The sequence below is a fragment of the Empidonax traillii genome, unplaced genomic scaffold (genome assembly GCF_003031625.1).
Source record: "Empidonax traillii isolate 1590-97213 ecotype Southwest subspecies unplaced genomic scaffold, ASM303162v1 scaffold1821:size59855, whole genome shotgun sequence".
Lineage (NCBI taxonomy): Eukaryota > Metazoa > Chordata > Aves > Passeriformes > Tyrannidae > Empidonax > Empidonax traillii.
This window is the reverse complement of record NW_020957014.1, coordinates 5931-30177: the sequence shown is the minus strand read 5'-3', so window position 1 is coordinate 30177 and position 24247 is coordinate 5931. Positions and strand designations below refer to the sequence as shown.

Below are 24247 nucleotides of genomic sequence, written 5' to 3'. Positions count from 1 at the left end.
CTTGAGCTGCAGCAGAGGTGGCATCACCTCTCCCCCAGCAGCTCTAGTGGCACCTGGCAGCTGCAACCTGGGGTAATGAGAAGCAGCAGAGTGGGAGTCTGCAGGAAGCTCAGCTTCAGCCACATCAGATAACGTTCCCTAGACAAGCTTAATTGCTCCGTGGGAGCTGCAGATTTCTCCTCCCCCCCCCCCCAAAAAAAAAAAAAATCTTAATCAGGCTCAATTTTCTGGGAGAAAAGCAGCAATATCACTAAAAACATCATCTCAAACCCCAGGTGAAGAGACTTCTTCTTGCCCATCCTCTCACTGTGTGCCAGAGGTGACAAAGCCCGTGGCGGTGTTTTAATCGACATCCACAGGCAGGAGCCACGGACTCAAAGCGGTTTTTCTGCAAACACCTGATTTTTACCCTCAGCTTCCAAGGCAGTGCCCCCTTCCAAGTCTGGAAAAAAACTCTCCTCTCATTTACAGCACCTGCTCTCACAGCAGTGCCCGTTCCCTCAGCCGAAAATCCAAGCCCCATCTTCTGGAATCACGAAATAGCATCTCTTCCTCTTCACAAGTGGCAGCTGCCCCCTCCCAAGAAAGCCTCTTCAAAAAGCCAGGAAGCTTAAAAGCTGCATTAAAAGAGGGGGTTTTGAGCTGTGATTGGCAATCCAACGCTCTCAGCTCTCGCTCTCAGTCGTGTTAAAAGCCATTTCAGGTTTCTCAAGTGAGTTTTTAGGCAGAGAAGGCAGCAAATTGTTTTGGAAGAACTATTTTTTGCATCCATTTCCTCCGAAGAATTTACAGGCCTAGTACAGAAGGACAATAAAAATCAATAATAATAACAATATATAACTTTTCAAGGTAAAGGAACATCAACAGGGACACGGGCATTAATCTAAAATCCAGTGCTCAGCTGCAATATGTTAAACTCAAGCGAGATTTAAGCCCTGTATCAACCTAAAAAGTAGTCATGACAGTGGCATTAAAAGCTCAAAAAAAAAAAAAAAAAAAAAAGACTAAAAATCAGCTCATCTAGTTTTTCCATTTAAAGATTTTCAACTTGCTCTGGCCAACAACAGGCACTAATTCTCAAGCAAGGCATGAAGTTTTAATCAAGCTGAGCTCAAGTGATCAGCCTGAGCTCTAAGCCATCAGAGGGGAGGGGGGTGGTGGTGGTGGTTTGTTCCCCAAGTGCTGCAGGTTCCCAGATTTGCTGCATCACTCGGAAAATACCCAAATCCCCAACTTTGGGGTGCAAAAAGAAACTCAATTAATGAGGGAGCCTCCACTTCCATTCTGACCTTTACACTTGGCACAGAAACACAGATTCCTGTTGCCTCCATAGGTTAGGTAACCTTAGAGTTAGTTAATACTGGTTGGATAAAGCAATTGAAGGATTCAGGAGAGATTTGGAACAACTTTAGGTGTTATCAGAATGTTATTCCAGAGAAAAAAATGGTTTCAACAGCATCCTACTCATAAAGCAACACATCATATGCTGATTCCAGCACAATCATCATCATCATCTTCCCCAAATAATTCTCCATTTTTTTTTTCAGATAAAGTGAGAGCAATGGTACTGACAAACAGCATTTTCCAGGTAAATATTTGCCTAAATTTTACACATTCCTGCCGAGGTTTCAAGTTAGGGCTTTACCTATCATTTCACATCACAAGAATCACGAAAATAATCCCTTCCCTTCCTAACAAATCCCTCCATTTCATAGGCAAGAAAAACTCCCTCCCAGGGCTGCTCCTCCACTCCCATCCTGCAAAGCTGTCTCCCTCTGAATTAAAAATTTAAGCCCTGCTGATTAAATAAAGCAGGGTTCTGCACACAGCTGGATGCTCCCTGGAATTTTTAAGCTCTCCCTTCGGTTCACAGCTCAGAGAGTCCCTGGCAGGGCTCACTGCTTTTGGCCTGAGGAGATTTGCCCATCGTGGGCAAACATGGACACGGGTGGTGCCAGCCCAGGAGAAGACAACTAGGGGGGGGGAATGGATCTGGGGGTGTCCACGGACATTGTTGTTGCTGACAACTAATTGGGAAGGGCCCAGAGCTTGTCCTGCTTGGCTTGGAAGACGCTCCTTTATCAAGTTTCCCAGAGAAGCTGTGGCTGCCCCTGGATCCCTGCAAGTGTCCAAGGCCAGGCTGGACAGGGCTTGGAGAAATCCAAAGCAGAGGTAGAAAGTTTAGAGAAGGTGAAGTCACCAGGCCCAGACCTGTATCCTCCAACATCCCTCCTCTCCTGGCTGACCAAAACCTCCCAACCCTACTTTGAATCAGCCTTTTGTCATGAAGAGCCAGATGAAAACATCAAGTTTCCACTGCCACTTCAGTGATAATTCACAACAGAACTGAAAGAACCGATCTGCTACAATAAAAAACAAAAAAATATTAAATAAACAACACCCGGGCACTTTTGAATTAAATCCAGTATTGTATTTTGCAGCCAGATTTCTAGGAAATGTTGTGAATAATCCAAGTAATTCAGTGGAGCGTTGTTTTTATTTTGTTGTTGTTGTTGTTTTTACAAAACACAGCAGCACGTGGAGTTTCAGTTCTGCAGCAGAACCCTCTGAAATCGGGAGGGTTCGTTTTATTACAGGCCTCCTGAGAGTTCTGAGAATTTAAAAAACCTGCAGGAGACCTGGGAGCCACCCCCCTTTCCTGTTCTCCCCGCAGGTTGCAGCATCTCCTGCTGGAAAACCGGGCATCTCGTGGAGGGAAGAATACCATTGCAAAAGGATTCGTTTCACAAAGACACTGAGATTCATCTCCTAGCTAAGCAAACAATTCCAAGACAGATAAAGTCAAATATAAAACAAGAAAAAAAAAAAAAAAAAAAAAAAAAAAAAAAAAAAAAAAAAAAAAAAAAAAAAAAAAAAAAGGGAAAAAGCCCCCACAGCACACATACCAGGCTGAACTGCAAACTGAAAAAACAAAAACAAAGCAGCTAAAATATATCCAAACATCCCAAGCCAGAGCGGGGCCTTGGGGCCCTTCAACACAACTGCAATTTATTGTGCCAGCAAAACCAATTAATAAGTCAAAGGAGAAACCAAGCACTGAGGGATTTGCTCTGGAAGACAAGAAAAAAAAAAAAAAAAGATGCTGCAGGATCTGTCAAGCCAGCTCTAAAACAATGCTCCAAATTTCTGAGATCCCCAACACGATACCAGCACTCCTCCCTTTGGGTTCTGCCAGAGGAAGTGGAAAAACCTCCGGGTTGGGGTCTTATCGGGCAAAGTTCTCGGCTCAATTAAAAACCTCCTCGTGTATTGGCTGAATTTAAATCACCTGCAGGCAGTACCTGTGAGTTTGGAGCTAATCCACACCTGCAGCAGGCACTGGATATTCCTCCACCTCTCCAGGGAAGGGGCAGGATTTTGGCAGCCAAGAGCACACGTGGGGCTTGATCGGAGTTATTGTGAGCTCGGATTCCTGAGCTGCATTTCAGCAGGACTCCAGTTATCCTCAGGTTTGGACTGGGCCCTCCACAATCATCTCATCACTCAAATTTGCCAGAAAGAGGAAAAAAAAAATCACAAAACAACAAAACTCAATTGTCAAAACAACCTTAGGGAAGATTTAGGTGACTTAAGGACCAGGGAGGGGGACGCCAATTATCACCAGGGCCTGCCAGCTTTGCTGGTGCAAGAGGCTTGTTCCACAGACTCCCAAAAAAATGAGTAAAACAGGGATTTTCATCAGCAAGGTGACAGAGGACAGCTATAAAAACTGACAGTGTACACAGAAAACAGACCGTGGCCAACAGCTCCCATCCCTCTCTCCATCAGAAACCTCCAACGGGGCAGGAATAAGTTTATTTCCTTATTTTTCCTCTTGATATTGCCTACAGAGCAACTAATCTGCCTTTCCATCCCCACCTCCAGTTACACTGCAAGAATTTACCTTCTACAAGGCACTAGAAGCCACAAAAGTGGCAAGTTTTTCCACTTTTTTTAGAAAAAAAAAATCAGAGTATGCTGGAAACTGGAACTTGTGGTTGAAGGCATGGGCTCCTTTGAAAACTTCTTAACTGGCTAAAAATTTGGGAAGTTTATCAAAGAAGTTGGTGGGTGGCTGGGACCACAACAACCCTCTGAACTTCCCAAGTGCTCATATATTGATTCACTAGAAAATCCTGCTGGGTTTTTCCTCAGGTCCTGAGTAATCAACAGAGCTACAAATTATTAATAAATACCTGAAGTTTTTATGAACAGCAAATATCCAGGAGGTTCTCACAGAGCTCTGCCAAGATCCTCCTCACTGCAACACTTTAAATTCAAACTGAAGCCTCAGCGTTAAAGTTTTAAAATCACTGCAGCTGCTTTGAGAACACAGGAATAAAGACCTAAAAAAAAAAAAAAGTTACCTCTGGCAAAAGACAGACCCAGGCTCTCTGAACAGAGCCTCAGATATGCTCAGAAACAAAAACATCCTAATTACTAAGGATACAGAAAACCATATGTATATGCAAGATCTCAGGAGGAGATAAGGGGAAAAGCTCCACTCTGCACAGAGCAAGAGTATCAAAAGATGTTCCTCTACTGAGAAAGGGGAGGAGGGAAGCATCAGAAAAAAAGAATCAAAAGAAGATGTTTTAAAGGCAGTGCAAGAGCAGCTCTTGGTGTCCACAGTGAACTGGAAGATCCCAACAAGTGGTGCCAAGAGGCAGCTTAAGGATTGGGCGGCTAAACTTCAAAATGGCTCGTTTTGGAACTGCCTGAAAAGGTAAATTCTCTATCTGTGGTTTCCTCTGGCCCTGATGAAGTTTTTTGGGTGAGGCTCAGGGAATCTGAGCGCATCAAACTCCTGCCCAGTGGGAGTTCTGATTCCCACCGGCAACCCTGCAAGATGTGCTGCCCATCTGCTGCGAGCGGGAGCACAAACCCTCGGTGAAATCAGGCAGCACGAGGTGACTCATCCCTCAGCTGCCACCCAACCCTTGGAAAAGGTCAGCTTGTGATGAGGAACAAAGAGCAGCAGCAGCAGATCTGAGCGTGAAACAACCGAGCAATCCGCTCTATTTCCAATCGCCGATAACGCGGCGCTCGGTGCCGCGCGTGGAGCGAGGAGGAACTTGCAACGTCCCCCTCCTTGCCCTGAACCACACAAGGATCTAACAGGAAAGCATCACACACAGTTACATGAAGCCCTCGCCGGCAGCTCTGAGGTGCTGCCTCCTTAAAACCAAGGAGGAAGCTGAAAAAAAAAGGGCAGAAATGCCAACTAGCACAGCACCAAACCCACAAAAGAGGAGCTGAAACACGGGATGCCACAACTACAGATGTGCTCTAAAAACGTGCAGAGATCTCCTTTTGGATTGTTTTTAATTTGGAGAGTTCAAGGAAGGAAAGACAAGGTCCTGGAAGGAGGGCATGTAGGGCTCCATAGAATTCCAGGACAGACAGTTCTGCTTGTGTTCCCTGGGGCAGGAAGGATTGGGATGAACTGGGTGGCTGCAGAAGACACACACACTTTGTCCCACACCTCCAAAACCAGCAGTGTTTCTCACCAAGGCCTCACAGTGCTCTCAGCCAGAAGCTGGAGGCTTAGTCACCTCTCCAGGTCCCAGCCTGGATCCCACCCCCCTTACATTCCCAGTCCTCAAAAAAGCACTAATCCCATCCCAAGGGGCACTGAGCCAGGTGGGAAGGAAGGAGCAGATCTACCCATCTGCCCTTCATACCCTCAAGAAAACCTCCCTGAGGTCAGGCATTAATTTCTGCCCTTCTGCAACTCAGAAAAGATCTCCTAACTAGATATGAGAGGACTTGCTTTCCAATTTCACCCTTTGACTCCCAAAAATCGACTCCATATAATGCTTTCGGAGAAAAGTCAGCCAGTGCCAAAGGAGCTGCTGCCACCAGCAGTGCTGGATCCTCTGCAGGTGACACCTGGAACACATTCAGCTTCCCCTTCCACATACTACCCTAAGGTTTGGCCCCCTGGAACAAGAAAGATAAGCCCTGTGACAGATCCAAGCATCTCCAGGCCTAAATAACCGGAGAATTTCAGTCTTTTCCTCTCGCCATTGGGAAGTCCTGGACACTCCGAGCACTTCCAAGAGCAAGAAGCTCCAGGCCCTGAGGGACTGCATCCTAAAAGGGGCTGGTCTGGAGCGGAACTCTCAAGAAGATCTCTCCCTAATACTCCACACATGCTATTTTGGGAGAAACACATGGCAGGAAGGTCTCTTCCAACCAAAATTATTCTCCAAAATCAGAAGTTGGGGCTTCACTGCCCTTCAAGTCTGATTGCAGGACACTTTGTCCCTTTCTTAATTCAGTACCTCCAAGATCTCAGACACCTTTGTTGGGGCAGATGATACAAGTTTTGAAATTCCACCACCGAATCTTGCTTCAAAGAACAAAAAAAAAACCCTCTTGCACTAAAAGATGCATCTGCCAGAGCCATCTAATATTCACCTGATGCTCCTTGGCAGGATGTCCCCACCATCAAGGAATCCAACACCTAAACACATGATCTCCACTCCAGCAAAACACGAGCAAATACACCTGGCCAGGCTGTATTACAGGAAAACATCACGAAAGGACTTGAAAAAAAACAAGGAGCCACCCAGAATAGTCACTGATGACAACGTGGAGATGATTATTTACTGCTTGACTATCTCAAACATCTACAGGGTTTGAAAACGCGGAGTCTGCTCCCAGCACAGGATTACACAACCACCACACCAGGCTGTTTTCACGTCACACTCGAGGCCGAGTGGATTCTGCACCCCCTTTGGTTCAAGCTCTCAGCTCTCCCTCCAACAAGGTGGATTTGGGCCCCAAAAATAGTCAAATAATACTTGCCACTCTCTTCAAAGAAGTATCCATTTCTTGACATCGCTGCTGGTGGGGACTCTGGGAAAAAAAAAAAGCAGAAAAAAGGAACCATAAGAATCATCACAATTCCGGATGTTTTCTGCTAAACTCACTGTAAACCTGGATTACAGCAGAAAGGCACTCCCAAAATACTGCAGACATCAGAATGTCCCAACTTGAACCTTTTCATAAATTAAGTTGATTGACTTCAGTATTTACCAGAACTTTCTGATACAGCCACAGGCAGTACCTGAAAATAATTAAGTCTCAAACATCCTGTGCTGGGACCACAAACGAGCAAGGTTATGTATCAGGACAAGCCTGGTCATCTCAGCACCTACCAAACCTGAATAAATGTGGCAAAACCCCCCCCAAATAATATAAATCATACCTAAAAGTCATAATCTAAAAGGTTTTTACAAAAAATACAAGTCACAACAAAGTCCAGGTTGTACCTTACGCTCAGATAAAATGAACCAGTATAATTTAGAAAGAAACAAAAGTCAGTTTTTAGATGAGAATGGGACTTCACATCCTATTCTGCTGCTCCTAATCAACAGGATACCCCCAAAACAGTGCTTGGCACTGGAGAGAAGCCCCAGAACACTTCAGCCTTCCTTGGCCCTGGGGTCCTGCAGCGACACCACCTGCACCAACAGGGTCTCACGAGGAAGCCAAACCGGGAAACGGCACCGACCGAGAGCAAACCCACAAACACAAGAGCACCAGGAATGAATCCCCACAGTTCAACAGGGAACGTGGTTTTGGTACTGAACATCTCCAGGTGATAAAACAGCACAGGAGCACCTGCCTGCAGGTGCGATCAAAGCCTGGTGCCCAAACCCAGCCTGACTGACAGCCTGGCACAGCTCAGCCCGCGTGGGCAGAAGCAGCAGGTTCTCCCCTACAGGTGCGTGGCCCATTTTCCAGCCAGAGAACGGAGCTCTGGAGTCCAAGCCTTGAGCAAGAGTCACCCAAAACTCTCAAACAAAAAAAACCTCTCTGCACCGCTTCTTCCCAGCCAAAACGCAATCAGACAGAGGAATGGGCTCGCTCTGTCTCTCCCCACCTCATCAGGCTAATCAAACAGTACCTACGCAAGCCTGCGAGGAATTTGGGCCAACAAGGAAAGAGGCTCTGCCTGCCTCATTGTTCTGCAGATTAGGCTTCCTGCTTTCCTGCTCGAGGTACGAGGCTGTTTCCCAAAGCCCCTTTTTTCTCTCTACCCCATAGCTTTTGGCTGGTAGGCAGCAGGCTTTTTTATTCCCTTTTCCAGTGGAAGCATCATCATCATCATAATCATCCCTCCTGGCCCCCCGGGAGCCTTTGTGCACCGGGCGGATACAAGTCACGCCACTGACGGCAGCACCTTCCAGCCCTGACACTTGTCACCACTGACAGCACTGCAGGTTCCTGAAGGGACACCCTGATGACCATTAAAAAAAAAAAAAAAAAAAAAAAGAAAAAAGAGAGCCAGCACATAAACCAGAGGGCAATTCAAGTGTCTGGTCCAGGGGAGAGACACAATGTTCCAAAGTTCATCCCAGAACAATGGGCCGGAGGAACAAAGGCACCGAACTGTGGCCAAGGGGCACCCGTCACACGAGTCAATTGTTTCCCTCCACCTGGAAGGGAAGGAGAAGATCCATCCAGACTGATTAGCATGCTGATGATCAAAGGAAAGTTCTTTAAAGGGGCTCTTATTGTGTAATGATTGCATTTACGTATTAAGGGGGGGGGGGAACAAACAGATGGATTACCCAAGGAACCGACATTCCCACCGGGGTGGTTTATCCATTTCTCCCTCCTCTTACGGAGTCTGGAGCAACCTGTTCATCCCTCACTGGGCAAAACGAGACACTTGGCTTTTCCTTTAACTGAACACAGCTATTCCTGTAGGTTGATGATGTGTCTAATGATAATCACCACAACCACCTTCACTTCGGTGGCTGCTCGGACTGGGCATGAAAAGGGCAATGCTGGGGTGCTGGGGCTGGCAGTGCCATTTCACGAGGTGGCACTGGTCCCTCTGAGTCACTAGTAATGAGCAACAGGCCCCCAGGCAACACGCTCGGGCAATTACGGTGGAGGTGCTGGTTTTTTTTCAGATGAGTCATAAAACAGAGGTCCTAACCTTGTAATTAAAGATGCAATGGCACGTTTGGGAAACAAAAAAAAAAAAAAGAGTCAGGCGTTCACCCTACTGCGTGCTGGCAGAAATCCAGCCCTGGCAATTTGTCTTCTCCCAACATAATGCTGTCCCACAGCACCAACCCAATTCAGACTTCCAAAACAGCCTCGTTGGCGCCTTCAAGCAGAGCTGTTCCAACCCCCCACGGAAGGGGCCACGCACATTAAGAGCAGGAACCTGTGTGCAACTGTGCCCAGGAGGGAAAAGGTGAGGGGGTGTTTACACAAGCCCAGACACACGCAGGGAGGGATGGGACTGGCTGAAAGGTCAAGGGATCAGCAGCAGTGGGAGGTAGGAAGGGGTAAATTGGGGGCTACATCATCTGCTCCTTCCCTGAGAACAGAGAGAATATGCAGCACCCACCCAAGTTTTTCACAGAATAATTTGGGTTGGAAGGGATTTCTAAAGGTTATCAAGTCCAACTCCCCTGCCATGGGCAGGGACGTGTTCAACTCTGTCAGGCTGCTCACTCCTCTGTCCAACCTGACCCAGAATATTTCCAGGGATGGGGCATCCACCACCTCTCTGAGCAACCTGTGTCAGTACCACCCTCCCTGTAGAAAATTTCCTTACATATAACCTACACTGACTGTCTTTTAACTTAAAAAATCATCAGCCTTGTCTTACCACAACAAGCCCCACAAAAAGTCTGCCCCCATCTTTCTTCCAGGCCCCCTTTAAGCATTAAAATCTCAGAGTAAAGTCTCTCCAGAGCCTTCTCTTCTCTCCAGGCTGAACAGCCCCAAGTTTTGAACCAAGCAGAAGGAAGGAGACAGATCTCAGGGGGAGTCCAATGAGTCTCTTCTTTCCTCCTTTCCCATCAGTCCCTTTCTCCCCATATTGCCCAGACTTCACCAGAGTAACCCCCTTTCCTCCAGCCATCAGGTCCATCCCCACCTGACCACACACCAACCTGCCTTTCCTCTCCCCACCTCTGGAAACCAGGAGAGTTCAACCTCAGGGCAGTTATAAAACACCCCAGTAACAGATGGAAGCCTGGGCAGGAGCACAAGTCTCCAGATTCATCAGGGATCAACACCATAATGCTCCAGGGTCTGCCTGAAGTTCCAGCAGTGTTTCCATGAAGAAAAAAAAAAAAAAATCTTCCTCCAGCCTGCAAAGGCTGAGGAGTTCCCCCTTTCCTCCTTCACACCTCGACCCTCAGATCCACCAAACCCCATGTGTTGGTTCCTTCACCTGGGTTTGCTTTCAAAGGTTCAACAATTAAAAAAAAAAAAAAAAAAAAAAAACAACACAAAACAAAACAAGCCAAGCAAAGCAATTTCAACAAGGTCAAGCTTCTAGAGATGAAGCTGGAAGGCATCACCCCAGGGAACTAAGATGTACAGCACCCTCATTCCTGTGCCCCCAGGATCTCTCACCATGTCCTCATTCTCCAGACTCTCCCACCCAACACCTACGAGGACAACCAGACTCTCCACCTGCTCTCCCTCTAAAAGCAGAACAAGATGCCACCTTCCACTACCTGCCAAAGAGCACAGTTTTAAGCTCTTTTGACGATTTAAGCAGTGCTCTTCATTTTTTAAGAGTTAATTTACTCCAGCAAATAAGTATCTACTGCCACCCCACCTTACTCCCCTGCAGGGACGTCTATTAAATGAGACTAAATTGGAGAGGCACAGTGTCACTACTCAGTTTCTTCCTCAAAAGGAACATTTCTGAGCTTTCTGAGCACTGGACTCAAAGGTAGAAGTGACGAGGTGAAGGGCTGCAGAAGAGAAAACAAAGCTTGTTTCTCCAGAACTCAAGGATCCAGCTTAAGGTTTCCTGAGTAAGCAACTCCCCTCTGAGTTGCGGCAGTGACCCCAAGAGCCACCAAGGCAGAGGTGTTTCACAGTCACAGAAGGGTCTGGGCTGGCAGGGAGCTAAAAGACCATCTCATTCCAACTCCCTCCAGACCATCTCATTCCAACCCCCTCCCACCAGACCTGCATGAGAAGTTTCCTTTTTAACTGGCACCACAGTCCAGTCTGCTGTTTGTTTAAGGTGCTCAGTCGTAGGTCTAGGATAAACCCAGATGATCCACCGTGGGAAGCATCAGGCAAGAAGTGGGTCCATTTCCTGATTTCTGACATTCTTATCATTTTTCACATTTACATTTAACAACAAAAAGCCCCAACCCTGCCATCCTCCATTATTAAATTCCTGTGGGCACCGTGTCTCCCATCTAATAACCCACTTTTAACTCCCTTGTTTTAAAGTTAGTAATAACTCCTCTTGAGCCTTGCAATATTAGTTGGATTATGAATAAAAACACATTCTCTGGATACTTGGGTAACTCAATTACAGTGTTCTGCTGCTGGCATCTTCCAAGTAAACAGCCCTCTGCAGCACAAGCCTTATATTGAAGTAAAATACATCTCTGCAACAGCCTTCCCTACAAGCAGCACCACAGCCTTTGGCTTTTAGGATTTCTCTCCACAGTAAATCTCTCCCAGTTTTAGTGGCTTGATATTTTTGAGAGAGTTACTGGAGAGGCACTTTTTTATTTACAGGTCCTTTCATACTGGCAGCTCTCGGGGTGTCTCTGAACACAGGCAGGCTGGACATCTGGAGAACGGGGTTACCCTACAAGTACTGATCAGAAAACACCAGGTACCTTCACCATCTCTTACTCAGGGTGTGCTCCAATATCCCAATTTCATAGAACTTGGATCAGAAGTGACCTTAAAGACCATCCAGTCCCACTCCCTGCCATGGGAAGGGGCACCTTCCACTAGCCCAGGTTGCTCCAAGCCCCATCCAAGCTGGCCTTGGACACTTCCAGGGATGGAGCAGCCACCACTTTCCCCACAAATTCAATTTCCACGTCATCAACACTGTTTTACTGGAGCTCTCAGGACATTCCTCAAAGTCATCAGCACGTGCAATGTCCTGCCTTAAAGCTGATAAAGCAAAACACCCCAGTGTCCAAGCCAGAAGTCACCACAAAAAATAAACCCCTTGTTCGGCTGAAAAAGCCTTTTAGAGACTTTCCCCATTCCCTCCCAGGAAGAATTCCCAGTTCTCACTGTGACAGACTGAAACTGGATGGATAACTGGAAAGGAATCTACTTCCCAGGAGACAAGCAGGGCTTCAGCTCTGAAGCAAAGTTTTGGCTACTTCAAGCTGAGCTTGTCACTCAGTGTCCATCAGATAGTTGGGCACCCAACTGCACAATGGGCAGTGCTGCAGTTTTTGCATCCCCTCCAACAGATCCAGGCCAAATTCCAGGCTGGACAAATGAACTGTCTCATCCAAGGCTTTGATGAGTGGGAAGTGATGCAGCTTCCCCCGTGCAAGGCTCCACCAGAGCTGGTGCTCAGGATTAAACTCTGAGATCACTTCTTATTCTTTTGTTCTCTCCACCCCAACATGAATCAACATCCCAGGACCAGGGAGCTGCACTCAGGTTCCTGCAGTTTGGGGCAGGAGGGAGAGTCCAAATTTATGTGCTTTAAATACCCAAGAACCAAAGGATGCTGCTCCCCTCCACCTTTCCAAGTCAGCAGAAACACAGACAGACTTCAGAGACAAATCACACACAGGAGAAATGATATCCCAGGGGAAACCTGCAGGAGAGGAGGAGGACTTTTTTTTTTTTTTTTTAAATTATGTGGAGCAGTGACTGACAGGAGCCTGCAACTGAGCTTAAAAATCTCTGTGTGCAGCAAAGACTCAACTGGAGGAGGATGAGGAAGCCTCAAACTCCTTTAATAACACAACTGTATCACAGCAGAACAGGGCAAGAGCTTGACAAGCAGCAAATCTGATAACACTGACAAGATGATCAGCTCCAAATATATCAAAATTACAGGTTTTTCTCTTCCCCCCCCCATCCCACAGAGCCTCCCTTGTGCTCTTAAAACACGGGATTCTGGCAGTTTTCAGGGCAGAACCAAGCAGTGTGGTCTCTTGGTGGAGACATTCCCTGCAAATTAATTCTGCCTCAAGTTGCCACTTCTCATTTCTAGCTACACCTTCAGATTCCTCCCCACAAGCCCTGGCTATTTCAGCTGGAGAACACTGGTGAAAGCAGAGCTCATGCTGGCACAGAGATGGGAATTCTGCCCCTGTGCTGCTGTTCTGGGCAAATCACAACCGAGGGACAGGATAAGAGAGCTGGAGATCTGACTTGTTTTTCTCTACACCCGGAGAGGTGTGACCAAAAGAAAAAGCAAAACAAAACAACACCAAAACCAAAGAAAAGCAGCCCCAGAAATCAGGGTTTCAAAACTGATCGCTGTAACTCAAGGAAGTGTAAGATGAGTAAGGGATAATACCTGGGCAGGAAAATGCCTGGTAAGTAGTGGGTGATGCCACCCGTGGCAAGCCCAAACATAGCCCTCTCCCCAGAAAACACCGGTAAAGGCAAAGGGAAACAGAACAGAAGAAGACTCAGGAGGGGGTAAAAAGACCTTTTGTAAGTCATTAAATGGGAAATATCAGCGCTGGGAGTTCCAGGGAGTTTTTTTCCCCCCTCAAAGGGCTGAGTCAAAAATCAACTCGGGGACAGCTTTCCCGGCAGCGTTACAGCCTCGCTGCCCCTTTCCCAGCGCAGACACACATCCATCCCCCCCAAGAAGGTTTTTTACGGCCCCAGTAGAAGAGCAGAGAGTCAGGAACCCATCAGTCAGCGCGTTAAGAGCCCGAGGCCACATCCCAGCTGGTCTCCCCACTGGAAGGACACGCTCCCCTCTGCCCACACCTGCTGCTCTCCCCCACTCTCCTCAGCTCATCATCCTCCTCCTCCTCCTGAAGCTGTCAAGGCTCTGACAGACACACCCCCTGAAGGAAGGATGGACAGCCCGCCCGGAGATTTACCACAGGCAGCAGGATGGGGCACCAGCAGGCGCCTGGCAATAAAACAGGGATATTTACTGGAGACTTTTGCCTAAATGGGTCCATTAAAAGATCGTCTGCATGCAAATACCTACAAGAAATCAATCAACCTCGGAATTGCTTCCAAGAGGCTCAGAAGATGGGCATGCCCCAGGAAGATTTAAATCTACCCCAAACCCCTTCACCTCAGTAAGCTTTCAGAAGACAGTGTTGCTCAGCAGATACAGAGGAGGAAGGTGTTTTTAAGCAGCACAATCTGATGGCAAATTGGTGCTTTATCCAAGAGACTCAGACCTGCAGGGACACAGGCTTTGCCTTCCTTATGTATAAACATGTCCTCTAGCAAACCTCACAGGAGAAGAGGTTCCTGTTAAAGGCAGTTTTAAAGACTTATTTACATTTAACACACTCCTCTAGTCACAGCATTGCCCCGATGTATCCCTTGTTCCCCCTGCATCCCTACTCAATCCTAAAGGATTTTCACTAATTTTTTTGCTTCCCACAAGGGTTTCATTGCCCAAAAATACACACTTTTAAGACTAGTTTTGATAATCCAGACCTCTTAAACAAGTGGAAGTGTCCCATTGCTGATTTTTGGAGAACACAGCACCAGTCCTCTTGTCATTCCTGAGGAGCACAAGTCACCTGGATATGAAGTTCTGCTCCGTGGATGTACCTAAACAGTGTCCCCCACTGCAGTGTGACCTCCCCAACGCCCCAGTCCTGAGCCAGGCAGGAAAAAAAAAAAAACTTGATAGCTTTGAGGCTCAGCAGGCACTAAAGGATCAAACCACAGATTGTGTGCAAGGAGCTGGCCGTTCCCCCGAGGAAGGGAAATGATGAGAGGGAGGTCTTAAGTTCTGCCACGGCCACTCGGGCAGATGAAACCCCAGAACTCATTTCCCACAGTGGCTGCCTGTGAAAATAAAGCATCACATACTGGGAGGATAAAGCAGGAAGCATCCTCCTGCCTGCTCCCTCCTCCTCCTCCTCCTCCAGGCAAACACACACCCACACACAGGCTCGGGGATCACAAATGCCTGTTTTCCAAGCCCTGAACGATCCCCCCCTTTCCCCAGCTCCCTCCAGAACACCCAGAGCGATAAAACCACGGAATAAAGAGTCACAACCCCCCCCTCACACACACACAAAACCCCCCTCATCCACACTGGATTTTCCAGGAGCAGCTGGCTGCCCGGGTTGACTCATCGCAATTTAGCCCACCCAAACAATTAATATCCGAGGGTGCCTCCCAGAGGTGAGCTGCAAGAGGAAGCCACCCTGTAAATCCAGAGCCACGAAGCTGCTTTTAACAGGATCTCTATTCCCCATCCAGCCGATTTCTTGGCCAGCAGGACAATCTGAGCAGCAAGGGAATAACAACACTTTGGGGTTTGGCTGGCAGACTACTGGGCTATTCTCTCCGCCCCCCCTTTTTTTTTTTTTTAAAGGTTGTTTTGTTGGACCCTGTAAAACAAGTGATTTAAGACTCTCAAGGATTTCTTGCCTCAGTGCTGCAACAGAGAGGAGTGAAAGCCAATACCTCCAGAGATCCCACAAGCTGGCAAAGGCCCAAGAACAGACCAGTTGAGGCTCCTCAGCAGACTTTTCCTGAAACATCTAAATAATTTAGAAAGCATTAACTCTCACTGACAGCTCCTTCCCTTGCAGGGCCCTATCAGAAGCCTCATCGCTCTTAATCCAAAAGGATACAGACACTGCAACAGCCCAAAAATCTTGGTCAGGGGTTGAATAAGGCTTTCAAAAGGTGCCTGGGGTATTTTCCTCTGCTGAAATGCCTCCCTTGCACAGGCAGGTCTTCCAGAGGCCACCACCTGCCACTTATCTGCAGTGGCACTGTGTAAAACAGGCAGAAATGGTTAAGAGACAGTCTGTCAACATTTCCCTTGCTCGGGGCTATTCAGAGGAAGGGAGCTGTTCCCTGGAGTGCTTCAACTGTGTAAATACTGTAAAAATTAAGCAGCACTGAGGTGTAAACTAGTAGCTCTAAGCCCTTCTTTGGGGTCAAGTAGAAGAGATGCTGCAGCACCTCCCATTTCAAACCACAGCATCTTCCCCCCCACCCCAGGGGGCCAGGGTCATGTTTTGGAACAAAGTGCATTTTTATAAAGTTCTTTTTCCCCCTCCCTATGTTATCACCAACAGAGATAAAAAGGGCTGCTAAAGATGCAGCAGTGGCTGGGCCAAGCTCTTCCAGCAAAGTTATTCTCGTGCCCCTTCCCACCACCCTCTCCCCTCAAAAAGCATCTGAATGGAGCAGGGGACCAGCTCTAACCCCCACAAAACCACAAGTCAGGCCAAACCCAAGATCTCCGCTGGAAGTGGCAGCAGAGCACTGAGCCCAGGCCACCTGATCAACAAACACATTTCCAGTCGTGGTTCCAATCAAGACACAGAAAGCAAAAACCTCCTCCTGCCACGGAAAACGAGAGCAGCCCAAAGGAGACCCAAACTGCAACACAGCCTCAACCATCCCCTCAGAACCAAGGTCTGCAATTCCCAGCAGGATAACACAAATCACCTCGTGCAGTTTTCCACGTTTAGCAGCCACAAAACAACATCAGGGACAAGGGGAACACAGGTGGGGGGGGCAGAGGCGGCAGCACCACATCCCATTTTGCCGCCCGTCATCGATCCAAAACAACAAATGCCCCAGTCCCAGTGATGAAATAATTGCAGACTGGCACCCCATAAGATAATGCCAGTCATTAGGACGTTGTTTATGGTTCAGCTATGTGGCTCCCATGGCTACAGCAACAGCGATGAGATGCTGGTGAGCATTTCAGAGACATCACACACATGCATTTTGTCTTCACTCAGTTTTTTGCCCAAGTGAAGCATCACCACGTAAAGCCCCACAGGCAGGGATGTTTCAGCACTAATTAAGAGAGAAAAAGCAGAACAGGTAAGCAGCTCTCCTGTGCTCACCTCGAAACTAAATTCCAAGCCCCGGAATCCAGCCCTCTGGTGAATGTAAATGGAGTTCAGGAGCTATCCTCCCACCCTTAAACACAGCAGACACCCAGCACAGGCAACAGATACCATCACCAAGCAGCAAAGCCCATTGAAAACGCATCAAGCCCTGCCTTACTTCGGCGAATTAAATAATTCAAGAGCCGGCAGGGCTGTTTTTTTTTTTTTTTTTTAGATTTCCTGTCCAAACGCATCGCCCGGCAACAGAGCAGCGCTCCAGCAGCTGGAGGAGGTTTTGGTAAGACCACAACTTACCTGCACCACTCCTTTAACGGAGATGCTGCTCCGACAGCTTACCCCCTCCCCACCCCGCCCCAAAACCCGGATCCACCACACTCGTTCCCAAATCCCCGCTCGCTCAGGTGGCCGAGGCGGCGGTCCGTGCTTTTTCTGCGGCTCCGGCGTTAATCCATCCAGAGCATCTTTCCCCCTCACTTCCAATTGGCGAGCGGCGGATGGGTGGAGTGAGAGCGCGACCCGTTAGCTCCCAGCTGGGGCTCCTCGATCCCGCTGATCCCACACACACCTGCACGCCACCCTCGGCACATGCCCCCAAAACCAGGGATCTGGGATTTCTCCCCTCCCGGCCGCCTTCTCGGAGCTCTTTCGCCTCTACCAGGCAGGAGGAAAAAAGGAGGGTAATTAAAGCGACCCAGCGGTCGGGAGCCGCGGAGTTTTGCTGGATGCTATAAGGGAGAAAGCTCCTGTTCCTCCTTTAAAAAAAAAAAAAAAAAAACACCACCAAACCCAGCTTCGCGGCAGCCAGGCTCAACTGAAGTGAGAAGATGCTGTACCTTACAGAGAGGAGTACAGGGAAAAGCCCAGAGGATGTGAAGATGCACGGAGAGAATGGGGAGAAAAAAAAAAACCTGCTGCTCAGAGGTAGATACAGCAAATTTCTTAAAGATACAGCTGCCTGCCCGACTGCCGGGCTCGGGTGGTTCATCCGGGCAGCAGTGCAAGGGTTAATGCGTGAATTCAATGAGCAGCCTGCGTATGGGAACGAGAAACGGGGCAGTGGAGTCCGTGCTCCAACAGCAAGTCCCAGAAAATAAAGCTGAAAGACCTCACCTCACCACCCGAGGAGACTTGTATCCCAAAACTCTCAGCCCAGCGCTGGACCTAAAAAGGTTTGGAGGGAAGATGCCACATCCTCTCCCCCCCTGCTCCAGCCTATTCTACTGCTTCACTTTCCTTACAATTCCAGATTTTCATCACAATAAGCCAAGGCTCCCCCCCAGCTGAATATTTAAAACTCAGAGGAACGGTCTATGCTGGCCAAATAAATAAATAAATAAATAAATAAAACCAGAAGGAAAAAAAACCCCAAACTCCCCAAAGACACATCAATTCAGCCTTAGAAGAAGGCAGAACCCTAAAAGAATAAGACAGAAATAAATTGGTGCATTATCCAAATGCTGGCACAAGGCTGGCTCGCTCCCCCCTACAGTAACTCTGACAATTCCTGTTGAGACTTCAGTCAAAAAAATAAAAGATTCCCAGAGATGTTTACCGGGAGGCAGCGAACGTTTCTTCCCGGAGCAAAGCAAGGAGAGGCAGGACCCGGCTCGGGAAGGGGCATCACTGCCAGCAGAGGGAATCAGTCAGAGCCTCCATACCCCCCATCTCCAGTCCCTGCCACGGACTTGTTTCCGCTGCACGAAACCACAGGCAATGCATGTTTTTAAACACCTCCCACGCGTTTTCCCTGCCGAGACTGCTCATCCAGTCTCCTCCATAGGGGTTTTTTTTAATTATTTATTTATTTTTTTGCATGCCACCTGACGAGCTTTTCCAGGTGAGACACACCATATTCCGACTGGCAACAAGATGCAAAGGAAGTACAGAGTGGCTCATGAAGTGTTGAGGGTGGAAGAGACCCTGGGAGGTCTCCATTCCCAATCCCTGCTCCAGAGGAAAAAAAAAAACACCTTTAAAGAGAAATCAGGCTTGCTCAGGACTTCACCTCGTTTAGCCTGATACCCTCGCCCAAGAAAGTTTTCTGGGAAGTCAAGACTCCCATCCTTAGGATCAGCACTTACAGCAGAGCTCAGTTTCTAAACCATCAGGATTCGCCAAGTCTTCCCATACAGATTTTTTTACATTACAGAAAAAATTGAACCAAACTGCTATTTTGAGGTAATTCCTTGTAACGAGGCAAATCAGCTTTAGAAAAAACTTAATACCTTCCTCTGTGCCCACACTTGATACCTTCAACAACAGTCTAAAGGACAGAGCTGACAGCATCCCAACCCTGAAGGTGAAATGAGCCTCCAGCAGGTATTTCAGGTTTCAAACACTGCCGGATTCATTTCACCCAGTGAACGAGCTTATGAAACAAAAGACTGGCTCAGATCCTCTCCTATTCTTGCTTTTTTTTCCCCCTCGTGCTGAGGTTGTTTATCAGCCCTCCCTGGCCAGCCTGGGTGTAGCAGGGACCGGAGCTCGGTGGAGTTGACAAGTGACAAAGCCGGTGGACCAGGAGAGGTCCAAGAGGGGAGTGCAACGACACGGCCATGCCAAGTCACCCACTGAGTCCTGCCTGCACTGACATGGCCACGCCAACCCACCTGCCGAGTCCTGCCTGCACCAACACAACCACACCAGCCCATCCACTGAGCCCCACCTGCCTCTTGACCCACCATCTCCAAAGCCTCCTCAACTCTCCCTGGGTTTTCTCTGCCACCTCGTGCCACCCCCCCCCTTGTCCGGTCCCCAACCCCTGGTCACGCACCGTCCACTGGCCTGCTCCACCTCTGGGACAAGCGCTGTGGCCACTGGGCCAGATCCTGGGAAGAGCCCCCAGCGCTGTCCCCGAACTGGCCGTAGGGCGAGCGCAGGAAGGTGAGCCGGGGGTAGCAAAAAGGCGCCGGCTCCATCAGGACGGAGAAGAGAGGAGAGCCAGGTACGAAGCAAACCGCGTCCCCCTTCGCCTCCTTCCCCGGGTACTGGTGGGACATGCAGCCTCAGAGCCTTCTCCCAGACAAGTTCCCTCTTTGGAGGAGGAATCAGTGCGAAACAAACAAAAAAACTTAAAAAAAAAAATGATAATAAAATACAAAATAAAGCCTCCAGAGCAGCTCTGCTGCTGCTGTCACAGCCCAGCAGAGCTCACTGGCAGAGCAGCGTCTCCAGCCTGTATTTAAACGCCCCTCTCAGAAAGCAGAGATGCAGCACAGGAAGAGACAAATTCCAGCCCTGCGTCGGGCTGATAAGCCAGGTTTATAATATTCAAGGAGTATTGGCATTACTACAGTTCCTCCCCCCCCCCGCACCCCCCTCTCTCTCTCCAACGAATATCTTGTGCAGGAGCTTGTTGTGCACAAAAAAAAAAAAAAAAAAAAAAAAAAAAAAAAAAAAAAAAAAAAAAAAAAAAAAAAAAAAAAAGGGAAAAAAAAAATCAGGCTGTTCCGGTGGGAACAGCCAACACGTTGAATAAAACAAACACACGCGTGTTAAGCCCTGGGGACGCAATTAGGCTCGGAGCAGGGGGGTGAAGAGGCAGTTTAAACTCCTGGAGAAGGAGATGGCAGAGGGAGAGAGGAAAAGGAGAATCAACCAGGTGCCTGACACTGCGTCCCCTCGGGTGTCTCTTCCCAGGGGAATGACAAGAAGCAGCAGGGTGCCACCACGAGGGGAGGAAGGTCACCTCCTCCTCAGCCCCATCCTCCTCATTTCCACCCCTGATTTCCACCCCAGTGGTAACTCACTCCACCCTCACTGCACACCCCCAGACAGAGGTTGCCCAGCTCTAAACCATCTCAACCATCCATCAGCCAGCTGAGATCTTCTCTCCACCAGCTCCAAATGGGAGTTCTCCCCCCACCAACAGCCCACGTTAACACCACTCAAATCCATCTCACCACGGGATGCCCCCAGGGCAGCCACAGCCCCACGAGCCTTCCTGCTGCCACTTGCATCAGGCCCTTCAAACCTGGGGAACCCAAAAGCACGTGTGGGGAAGAAAAGTTCTCACCCAACATAAAAAAAAAAAAACAAATTGTTGCTGCCCACTCCACTGGCCAGGTTTTCCTTCTTTTCTCCCCATCTTTTTGCAGTTTCTCAGCAGGGCATCTCTGAGGATTGAAACTGGACTCTTCCCTCTGTTCCTTACCCAAATCACAGCTCCCACTGGTTCAGCAGAGCTTGCAGACCTTCCTACAGCAACAGAGGAAGACTTCAAGCCCTCAGCACTGCTGGTTTTAATTGCAAGTCAGAGCCAGGGCTGAATTTAGAAAGGAGGGAATAGCAAAACCCACGGAGTTATAAGTGACAGCAAAGCTCTTTGATATCAAAGCCAGCACTGACAGATGCAGGAGCCCGCAGTGCTCTGCTCTGGGCCAGCATGTCACCGTGCTCTGCAGAGAGGCTTTGTGGGGAGCTTAGCCCAGATCATATTTAGAAAGTTATACTGCAGTAAAATTAAAGGAAAAAAAAAAAAACACACACACACACAAAAAAAACACCTAAGAGCTTTTCAGCATCACCAGGTCCCAGCACCAACTCCTGAAGGAGCTTGCTTGGCAGATTTCATGATCTCAGACCCCAGTCGGGATGGACTGGGAGGAGTTGCCTCGGCATTCCCAGTTTTTAACCACACTGTATCCTTCACAGCAGGCTCCCCACCCGGCGAGAGCACAGTGCTGGCCGTAAAGGTAAGGAGGATTTACCACAGGCTGCCTGTCTGCTGGGGCGCTTGGCAGGGATTTGCATATTTACAGGGTAGATGACAGTTTCATGACGATGAGTCATTAAAGTGTCCCGAGTGCTGTTTACTCCCAGAGCAATCCTACATAAGGAAACAGGACTTTTCCAGAAGTGGTTTCTCATTAGGAGGAGACAACTCGAGTGCCACCCGGACCTACAGCCACAGAAAGGTTTTGGGCAGCAAGCGCTGTGGCTTCCCAGAGACTCCCAAACCACAGCACGGGTATTAGAATTCCTAAAAACCCACCAAAACAAACAGTTTTCTCCCCCCAGGTAATGTGATTTAGTACCTATCTTCAGGCAGAGCATCACCACAGTTCTGCAAGGACAAAATCTGAGGTTTGTCTTATACAGGCAAATAAAACAGCACCAGGTTAAGCCTGATAACTCTGGATTGAATTCCAAGTTGGCAACTCAAACTCAGCCTTGACTCTAATCCTTACCTCAGCTCCCTTCTGCAAGAAACATCACGCTACACAACAAACAAGCAAATCAAACAGCACCAGGCTGTCTGATGATTACGGATTAAATGCCAACTTTTCAGCTCAAATCTGACCTCTTACCTCAGCTCCCTTCTGTTGAACTATCCCACTCCTCTTTAGGCCAACACAGACGACTTTCATTGCGGATCCTTTTCCTTTTAAACCCAAAGACATCTTTGTTTTCACACTGACTCAACACAGAGCTAAATCTTGTTTTAATAACTGTTTACAGCCTTCAGTGATTTGCTGCAGCTTTACTAGAAGTCGAGGCACTACGGGGTTTACACAGGGAGACCTTCCGAGCGAAGAGAGGGCTCCGCTCGAAACCCCGACTCGCCTTTCTGCGGGCATTTATTTACACAAGCTGGAGCATTCCAAGTGCCAAGGAACACCAGGAGAGCCCGAGAGGAACTCCCTCTGTGGTCCATCACCCTCGCAGAGCGGCAACTGCTCAAAAGCCACAGACGTCGCCAAACTGGAGGGCTCTGGCTGAGCTGGATTAGCCAAAGCATCCCGATCATAGCAGGGGAGCAGCGGCTCACAGGGGTGGTGGCAGTGACTGAGGTCTGGACTGGAGTGTTACATCGCTGTTCCCTCCCAAAAAAAAGCAGCCACAAAACCAACAACAGCGGCCCAGGTGAGAAGGGGGAGATCCTGGGTCAAGGAGTTGCTTCAGCTCCGGCACTGGAGGGGCAGTAAGTTGGCAGAGGAGCGACAAGGGGGGACACACACCTCCTGAAAACCCACAGGAAAGTCCTCCAAATACTGAAACAACTCAAGCAAGAAGTTACATATTCCCTGGAGATTGTTCACATGCATATCTGCACAGAGAAGCTGTGGCTGCCCCTGGATCCCTGGAAGTGTCCAAGGCCAGGTTGGAGCAACCTGGGCTGGTGGAAGGTGTCCCAGCCCGTGGCAGGGGGATGGAATGAGACGGTCTTTAGGGTCCCTTCCAACCCAAACCATTCCATGATTTTATATGGCTGCTGGACAGCCATTGGCACCATCAGGACTCGAGTGACAGCAACGGCCACAGACACGAGAAAGCGGCAAAGCAAACCTTTCAGGAAGAACGTCAGACCCAAAGCAAAACTTTTCTCATTAAACCGGGAAGGGAAAAGACCCGAAGGCGCAATCCTCGCCGAGAACAGATCCACGGGAGCTGTTCCGGGACGGCCTCCCGCTCGGCAAAGCTGCTGTGCCACCTACAGTTACTTCGGGTCCAGAACAAAAACCCTTTTCCTCGGCGACCCCGAGTCCCCGTCACTGATCCGAGTGTCACCCGGCGCTGCCGCGGCCATGCCGGTGAAGGAAGCGCTTCCTTTGGCAAGGCTGGGGCGGGGAGGGGAGGGGGGGGAAGGCACCGCGGAAAAGAACTTTTAGAGTTCATCATAAATCAGAAAGCGAGTTTCCAAGCGCATTGAAACCCACCCCCTCCCACCGCGTTTCGAATAAACTCATCGCCGAGGTCTTCCCCACCGCGCACCGCCGCTAAAACTCTTCACGCGAGTTCAGCCCGAGACGTCGAAGTTTCACTTTTTCTTCTTTTATTTTTTTTTTTCCCCCTCCTTTTTACTGCGGCTTTTACACCGACACAGTCAGGCAACCGCATCCGCGAGCGAGCGAGCCCTCCACCCCTTTTTGGGTATAAACAAGCCCAAGCAGGGGGGGATAAAGCACCCCCAGGACATCCAGCATCGCTCCTCCATCCCCAGCTCCTCCCGTCCCTCCGCATCCTGGCACCCCAAGGAGCCCGTTTTGCGGGTGTCACCAGTAAAAAAAACCCTTCAGCAACGACACGAAGCGACCATTCCCTACGTTTTGGGTTTTTTTTTTCCCCCACCCCCGATTCCAAGAGAAGGGGAAGCCGGGACAGCAGGATACCCCCACGGCCTCCAAAGCCCACCCTGCCCGCCGCGTCCCACCCCGATGCGACAGGCGGAGCTGGGAAAAGGGGGCGGGGGACGGGGACACCCCGCAAGCCGGCGGCCACTCTGCGTGTCCGTCCCCCCCCCCACCCGTGTCCCCCTGTCCCTCACCGCAGGGCTGGAGGAGGAACACCTGCCGCGCTGCCATGGCCGCTCCGCTCAGCCCGTCCGCGCCATCGCAGGGGGGGGGCTCTACTTCTTCTTCATTTATTTTCCCCGCCAAAGGATTAAAAAAAAAAAAAATCAATTAATTAAAAAAAAAAAAAAAAGAGAGAGG

The 24247-nt window shown here is 49.0% G+C and overlaps 1 protein-coding gene across 4 annotated transcripts in view; it reads right to left on the bottom strand.

Annotated features, from left to right (window-relative positions):
* LOC114071063 (sodium bicarbonate transporter-like protein 11) overlaps positions 1–24170 on the bottom strand; it is a 45077-nt gene extending 20907 nt beyond the window's left edge. For 2 of the 4 annotated variants that reach the window (XM_027908725.1, XM_027908728.1), the window contains exons 1-2: positions 24082–24170; positions 6814–6864 (exon numbers count right to left, since the gene is read on the bottom strand). In XM_027908725.1, coding sequence (XP_027764526.1) covers positions 6814–6864; positions 24082–24118 — 88 coding nt within the window. In that variant the 5' untranslated portion in view covers positions 24119–24170. Of the gene's footprint in view, positions 1–6813; positions 6865–17108; positions 17164–18366; positions 18519–24081 lie in introns of those variants that run through there. The other 2 variants (XM_027908727.1, XM_027908726.1) reach the window with 2 other exon arrangements.
* Positions 24171–24247: the final 77 nt, after the last annotated feature.